This window comes from Dendronephthya gigantea, unplaced genomic scaffold, assembly GCF_004324835.1.
Source record: "Dendronephthya gigantea isolate DGI-Jeju-01 unplaced genomic scaffold, DenGig_1.0 000136F, whole genome shotgun sequence".
Classification (NCBI taxonomy): Eukaryota; Metazoa; Cnidaria; class Anthozoa; order Malacalcyonacea; family Nephtheidae; genus Dendronephthya; species Dendronephthya gigantea.
The window spans coordinates 171,847-180,000 of NW_021163146.1; the positions used below are offsets into that span (position 1 = coordinate 171,847).

The following is an 8,154-nucleotide window of genomic DNA, read 5'->3' on the forward strand; positions in this document are numbered from 1 at the left end:
ATTGGTCAATTCGCATTTTGACTAAAGTTTGCGGGGGGTTGACTAAATTGCGTAATATTCTTGCGTTCTGATTGGCTGTTTAAAGAAAACCTCTGGCTTCTGATTGGCTTGATGCGTTTGACTAGTTCGCTGCGTGGGGTAATCTAGTCAACTTCAGTCAATAGAAATAATAATAAAATTTTAGTTCGCAAAGTTTCAAAATTTGCTGAAGATTTTTTATCGAATACGATTGCTCATGCGAATTGACAATGCCAGTCCACGAGTACGAGACAATCAGGTCTGCGATTCGATTCGCAAAAGGCAGATCTTTCGAAAGAAATTCAAGCGGCAAATGCAAAGTCATCCGAAGAGCTTCTTGCCGCTATTTACGACACAAACAACATGCTGCCGAGAAATTTCCCTTGTTCGTAAGAAGTGTACAGCATTAAGGTAAATAATTCTGCTGATTTTCACATAAGCAATATATTACAATAATAATGAACTATTCAATATGTTTTGTGGCACTATAAATGTATGAGCCAGGTTTGTTATTGTATTTGCATATATTAGCGGTTCCCGGTCAGACCAAAAGGTCATTTAGAACTGATTATAATTTCATATCATGTAATTTTACATCAACCGAAGCTTTCCTGTCAGCATTCTTATCTAACAAACCTGTTTAGCACACAGATTTACAAATTTCTATGCCAAAACATGAAAGTCGGAGTTTAAAGCTTATAAAAGCATAGTTTGTCGTATAGTGTGGTGTAATATGATCTGTAATATGTATTATGAATAATTTTGTTTTAAAAACAAAATGCGCACCCCCTCCCCCCCACGAATCGTTCCGAAAAAATAATCGGGAGAAATGTACCTGCGGTAGTCGGACCGAAAATTTTTGACTAGGGTAAGAAAATTCCTAGATCCGCCCCTGGGCAATTTTATATAAAATCTAGACTCCGGTTTGGCATTCCCTTTCTTCAAAGAGTCTCTTAATTTTTTAGAGCTTTACTTCTTAAACCAAACTGTGTTACGCAGAATCTAAAACAGAAAATCATCGTTCATATAATTGGGTATATATCTATAAGCGTCCGTTCACACACCGCGCTATATAAATTAGCTATTAGCTTTCGTGGTAATCGCCATCGCTGTCGTCAGCAAATTCACGGTTCACATGAATGGGGGGGGGGGGTGTAAAACAAGGATTTCACTTTGCCTCAAATAGCTTGAAACACCAAAATTCAAAAAACTAAATCTAATCATTTTGCTAATCAACTTTTTTGCTTCATTGAAAGCTCCTCAGGTGCTGAATACCTTGTGAGAAAGCCCATTTTATTTTGTTTTCATCCGGTTATTACAAACTATTTTTTAAAAGTTTCTTTCCTACAGTTATCTCTTTACTTGTTTTTTTTACGGTAACTTTCCGACAATGATTTCTTTTCTTGGTTCTTATTTACACGTTATTTTTGACAGTATCTTTCCGACAGTTATATCTTTACTTGTTTGTTATTTCGAAGTTACTTTTTGTCTCTTTAATTACTTGGTTTTTCTGATAGAAGTTATTTCTTACAGTATCTTTCGTACGGTTATCGCTTTATTCGGTTTTTATTTTGAAATTCGTAATCTTTGGCGAGGGCTTCATTTGAAATTCAAGATCTACAATAGGCTTGGAATTTGAGATTCAAATCGGGAATGGGTAGCCCTCTGCCCTCTCTTCCCAATATATATTCACAATCCGGCACCAAACTTTTACAACGAGATCTTAAATGAAATTTCAAAACCAAATGAGAACAAAAGATCATGACCCAGTCTTGGTAATTGCCCAATTTCATTGAAGGAACCTTATACATCTTTAAAAAATCTTTCAACTATTACCTTTTCTAACTGGTTGCAAGTCGTTCGTCTCAGTGCATGAATTTTCTCACGATGTTTTACGGACTTTTTGAGAACAGTCGCAATTTCATCATGACCAAGGTGAATACACAATTCAAGAAGATTCATATTTCTTCCATCAATAAGAAATGTCCCACCTTTCCAAAAAATGATATTATTTTTTAACAGGATATTTACCAAATCGACCGAATTTTTCACGATTGCTATCTTTAGAATAATAGCGCCAAAAGTATGACTGCCGACTTTATTTGTAAGAGCTATATCAGCAACCTGTTCGACAAAATACTTGATCATTTCTAGTCCACCAGTATTGACAGCAGCGTGTAAAACTGTTGTCCCCTTACTATCTTCACCATTTACATCAGCACTTTTTTCAACAAGATATTTCACTATTTCGAGCACACTTTCAGCAACAGCAGAATGCAGCACAGTCCATCCGTTAGCATTCTTGCTATTTACATCGGCGCCTTTTTCAACAGGACATTTTACTATTTCTAGTGCACCTTCCGAAACAGCAGAGTGCAGCACAGTCCAACCGTGAGTACCCTTGCCATTGACATCAGCTTCCTTTTCAACAAGATATTTTACTATTTCCAGTGTACCCTCAGTAATAGCAGATTGCAGGACAGTCCTCCCGTGTGAATCCTTGCCATTTACATCAGCGCAATTTTCACCAAGATATTTTACTATTTCCAACATACCTTTTGCAATAGCAAAGTGCAGCACAGTCCTTCCGTTAGTCATCTTGCCATTTATATCGACGCCATTTTCCACAAGATATTCCACTATTTCCAGTGTACCCTCAGCAACAGCAGAGTGCAGCACAGTTATCCCGTCGGAATCCATGCCATTTACATCAGCGCAATTTTTGACAAGATATTTTACTGTTTCCAGCACATCTTTAGTAACAGCAGAGTGCAGCATAGTCAACCTGTCAGTATCCTTGCCATTAACCTCTGCACCCTTCAGTTCTACAAGATATTGTACTATTTCCAGTGTACCTTTGGTAACAGCATAATGCAGCACGGTTAACCCGTCAGTATCCTCGCCGTTTACATCAGCACCCTTTTCCACAAGATATTTTATTATTTCCAGCGTATCTTTACCAACGGAAGAGTGCAGCACAGTCCAACCACTAGTCTTTTTGCCATTTACATCAGCGCCCTTTATAACAAGGTATTTCTTTATTTCCATAGAACCTTTAGCAACAGCAGAGTGCAGCACAGTCCACCCTGTTGTCTTTCTTCCATTTACATTAGCGCCATTTTCAACAAGATATTTTACTATTTTTGGTGCACCTTTAATAACAGCAGAGTGCAGCACAGTCAACTCGTCTGTGTCCTTGCCATTTACATCAGCACCATTTTCAACAAGCTATTTTACCTTTCCTATCGCACCTTTAGTAACAGCAGAATGGAGCACAGTTCGCCCATCCGAATCCTTCCCATTTATATCAGTGCCCTTTTCCACAAGGTATTTTCGTATTGCAAGGCTACCTTTAGTAACGGTAGAATGCAGCACAGTCCATCCATTAGTCTTCTTGTCATTTACACCAACACCCTTTTCAACAAGATATTTTACTATATCTAGCCTACCTTCAGTAACAGCATAGTGCAGTACACACCAGCCGTCAGAATCCTTGCCATTAAAATCAGCGCCCATATCAACAAGATATTTTACCATTCAAAACCTGCTTTCAGTAACAGCAAAGTGCAGCGCAGTCCACCTATCAGTATCCTTGCCATTTACATCAGCGCCATTCCCAGCAAGATATTTTACTATTTTCAACATACCTTTATCGGCGCCATTTTCTACAAGATATTAAACTATTTCTAGCCTACCTTCAGTAACAGCAGAGTGCAGCACAGTCCACCCGTTAGGTTTCTTGCCATTTACATCCGCCCCCTTTTCAATGGATTGCTCTTTGCGAGTTTCCGTAGTGTAGTGGTTATCACGTGCGGCCCAACACGGAAGGTTCCCACTCCAATCCCATGCGAAAACATTTAGCTTTCTTTCCCTCTTTTAAACACAAAATTTTGCTACCTTGGTTCTTTTGAATGTATTTTGCACGATAATTGCTCGTGGAACACAAGTTACCGCACAGCAGATTTCAGACTCGAAGATGGCTAATGAAAATATTTCTGCAAAATAAACCGATAACAAATATACCGGATTCTACCAGTGATTTGCTTTAACCACTTTTAAGGTGGGATACAATTTCTCTAGTCTAGCGGTTATCAAGTGCTCTCTAGGGATGCAAGGTACACAGTTCGACCCTGTGCAGGAAAATATATGTCCGCTCTCTTTCCTTCCATATAACAATTTATTTAGACCTGTAACCGTCATGGCTCGTAGAAAACAATTTTTGATTTTAATTTCCGAAACGTAAAGAGTTTTTAAGTTATCTTACTAAAATTTCCATGATTCGATATTTTGCCAACTCGAATCATACGTAGCCCAGCGGCAACACTCGTGGTCCGCGCGCGTACACGCTACTCAGTGGTTAGCATATATTAATAAATTAATATAATTATGCTAATCACTGAGTAGTGTGTACGGGCGCGGACCACGAGTGTTGGGCTACCTATGCTTGAATTTAGAGACGAAACACTGTTTTTCAACCACGCAAAAGTTTTCGTAGTGTAGTGGTTATCACATGCGCTTCACACGCGCAAGGTCCCCAGTTCAATCCTGGGCGGAAACATTTCACTTTCTTTCGCCTCTTTTAAACACAAAATTTTGCTACCTTGGTTCTTTTGAATGTATTTTGCACGATAATTGCTCGTGGAACACAAGTTACCGAACAGCAGATTTCAGACTCGAAATTGGCTAATGAAAATATTTTCTGCAAAATAAACCGATTCCACCAGTGAACACTTTTAAGGTGCGATATAATTTCTCTAGTCTAGCGGTTATCAAGTGCTCTCTAGGGGTGCAAGGTACACAGTTCGACCCTGTGCAGGAAAATATATGTCCGCTGTCTTTCTTTCGATATAACAATTTATTTAGACCGGTAACCGTTATGGCTCGTAGAAAATAATTTTTGATTTCAATTTTTGAAACGTAAAGAGTTTTTAAGTTATCTTACTAAAATTTTATATAAACAATTAATAAATCAGCCGGATTACACCAGCTCCTTCCTTTGAACACTTCAAAGATGCTACGCAATTCATGTAGTGTAGCCGTAATCACGTTCACAAGTTATTGAATTAAAATTGCGAGGTTTTCATTTTTTGCCAATTCTAATTTGTAAAGGAAACATTCTTTATCAGCTACGCGAAAGTTTCCCTAGTGTAGTGGTTATCACATGCGCATCACGCGCGCAAGGTCCACAGTTCAATCATTGCGGAAACATTTCGCTTTCTTTCCTTCTTTTAAAGACACGAGTGTTTTGCGTTGAAAAGTTTAAAAGTTTAAACCCTTGAGTTGTGATTATTCTAATTGTGGTAAGCCAGCAAGGATGATATGCCCAAGGAGTTATGGAATAATATGAATAGTATATCATTATCACAATTGCCTGTGATTGTATCGATGTTTATATAAACGCAAATGCTTGTAAGAAATGTAGCGCAAAAATAATCGATACTATTGCATGCGTTATTATTACAAGGGTGGACAGCTCAAGTTTATCTGGAATAATCAGTTATAGCTTCAGATAAAAAAAATACATTCATTAATTTCTGACATTAAAAAGCATCTGAATATGAATGATTGATTTTACAAAATTACATAGCAATTGCCAGAGTGAAACATAAGTGTTATAATTATCTGCATGATAAGACATCAGCGGCTGGGAGCAAAAAATATTTTATTAATAAGCGGAGCCGTGTATCAAATTCGTATAAAACTACTCAAATTTCTTTTTCGAAAAATGGGAACACATGCAGGAAAGGATATGGTAAATGAATATTTCCCCTTTTTCAATTTTTCATCGGGGAGAAGGTGGTGATACTGGTATGTGTTATTCTCTATTTAATCAGTCACAGATACGAATTTTTTGCACCGGTATATGTGTGTACATTTTCAAGTATTAATTTTGATACGTATACTGCGTGTAGTGTTTATAGATGCTTCGTTGCCTGACCTTATTGTTGTTTCTATATTTTCACAAAACGCCTGTAAGTGATGCGTCCGATAAGGGTAATGTCGTAAGTATGAATGTTAACGGGAGAAATGATAGATATATTGTCTGAATGATAAAGTTGTACCTAAAAAGGTTCACTTTTTAGCTAGAACGCTTATCAAAAAAGTAACAAATAGATGTATTACAGATATATTATTGCTATCAAGTCATATAGACTTAAGAGAAACAGTGCGATTGGTTATGAATTTCTAAAGAATTTTCCTGAATTGAAATATGTACATGTACCATTGTAATTATTTTAAAGATTTTTTAAATATAGGTAATTAATACTACGGTCGTAAAATACATTCAGTATCTAATGTTATTTTTCCCTAAATATCACAAATTTCATAAAGTTACGATAGTCCAATACCATGGAATTTAATATCCCTGTAGAAGCATTCAACAATTCGAGGAAAAGGTATAGGTAGCTACCTTAACTTTATCCAAAAAGGCCAAATGCGGCCATGAGTACATTATTTTATATTTTATATTAATTATTTTTTATTGGACCTTTGTAAAACTTATGTACTTACACAGAAGAAATATGTGTACTGTGCTCGGTAGTAACTGTCTTGGGCGTTGGGGTACGTTTTCTTTGGAAAATATGCTTAAATGATTTTCTGTATGTTTGGTCCATCCAGGCGTAAATTACTGGATTAATAACACTGTTGAAGAATGGAAGAGTGTGGATTGTAGCAATGAGTATTTCCATCCGATACCAGTAGTTCAACGAGTTATTGTCGTTATCGGCAAAAATTGGGTAAAAACTTTCCAACATCGCCCAAATGAAGAAGGGACCCCAGCAAAATATGAACATTCCCACGACAATGAACAACATTTGAATAACTTTTAGATCCTGGCGAATGGTACTTATTCGCATATTCTGGTTGTGGAATGTTTGGCCCAGCACTCCATTTCGTAACATTTCTCGTCGCTTACGAGCAACAAGGAAAATTGAAACGTACATTACCAGTATCACCGTGGAAGGGACGAAAAAGGCACCAACTGACAAACAAACGTAAAAAATGTTTTCTTTGTTGCGATCAGCCGGACACATCATGGAATCAGTTACAATAAACCCGGAGCTTCCTGAATAAGACGTGGCAGAGAAGGTAGAAAGAGCAATCGCAATGAAAGCAATAATGAAAATAACTTTCAGCGATGTTGCTGTTGTCATTTGCGATCTATACCGAAATGGTTTAGCTATTTTCAGATATCGGTCGAAACTGATGAACGTCAGGGTTGATATGGATATCGTGAACGCGAAAGTGTCCATCCACACCATGGAACGACAAAGATGAATGGATATTGTGGATGTATATCTGTCAAGATAAAGTTGATAGACAGTAACTGGTGCCACAAATATACCAACCAAAAGATCAGCTGCAGCCAAATAAGCAATGAAATATTTACTAGGTTGATGAAGACATTTTTCTTTCCAGGTAGCAACTAACACTACTGTATTTCCAAGAATGGTGATTATACCGAAAAAAATTATCAGAACCTTTGCTGATAACTTAATTCGGAACATAAATTTTTCCCAATCACTGCTCATCCAATAGGCCATTTCTATTTCGAATTCATCTGTATAATTATGCATGGCGGTTGTATTGTTTGACAGATTCATTTGAAAACACGGACCTAAAGACATTGAATAGTGAGTTTAGTTAAAAAGAAACTTTACTTGTGAATATAAACATTTTTAATCCCAACTGCACAAAACCCTAAACATGGTGAAAAAAGACAATAGTCTGATCAAGGGTCGGTTAAAATCGTTGAAAATTTTTAAAATTTCAATGCCAGAAATCACGGATATGCAAGGGATGTGGAGATCGTAAAAATATTGCATGGATATTCTTAGATTCCTGAGATTTGATTGAATCATCATGAATGTAAAATTTGCCCGGGTTGTTTCTTGTAGACCTAGCCATATCGAAGTTCCTAACCAGGGATGATGTTTGGCGGTTTATGTCAACTCGTTTTTTGGATATTTTTATGTTTTGTATGGCACGTGATAAATGGCTAAAACTTTGGTTTGCAAAAGCAGGAAGAATACTAATGAAACATCTGTCTCAAAATATTTGGTTGAACTTATTGAGATCTATCTCAAAATATTTGGTTGAAAGATCTATCTCAAAATATTTGGTTGAACTCCT

The 8,154-nt window shown here is 36.9% G+C and overlaps 2 protein-coding genes and 1 non-coding gene across 3 annotated transcripts; 1 reads left to right on the forward strand and 2 right to left on the reverse strand.

Moving 5' to 3' along the window:
* Positions 1-1,990: 1,990 nt before the first annotated feature.
* LOC114536446 (putative ankyrin repeat protein RF_0381) lies at positions 1,991-3,534 on the reverse strand. Its single transcript, XM_028557807.1, has 3 exons — positions 3,468-3,534; positions 2,159-3,170; positions 1,991-2,009 (listed from the first exon to the last, which is right to left on the reverse strand). Exons 1-3 carry the CDS (start codon positions 3,532-3,534, stop codon positions 1,991-1,993), a joined length of 1,098 nt encoding a protein of 365 aa, XP_028413608.1.
* A 969-nt stretch (positions 3,535-4,503) lies between these two features.
* Positions 4,504-4,576, forward strand: Trnav-cac. Its single transcript has one exon. It is a non-coding gene; the product is annotated as a tRNA-Val (tRNA).
* Positions 4,577-6,285: 1,709 nt separating this feature from the next.
* On the reverse strand, positions 6,286-7,283 carry LOC114536447 (trace amine-associated receptor 4-like). The gene is made up of 2 exons (XM_028557808.1): positions 6,651-7,283; positions 6,286-6,327 (listed from the first exon to the last, which is right to left on the reverse strand). Exons 1-2 carry the CDS (start codon positions 7,281-7,283, stop codon positions 6,286-6,288), a joined length of 675 nt encoding a protein of 224 aa, XP_028413609.1.
* Positions 7,284-8,154: the final 871 nt, after the last annotated feature.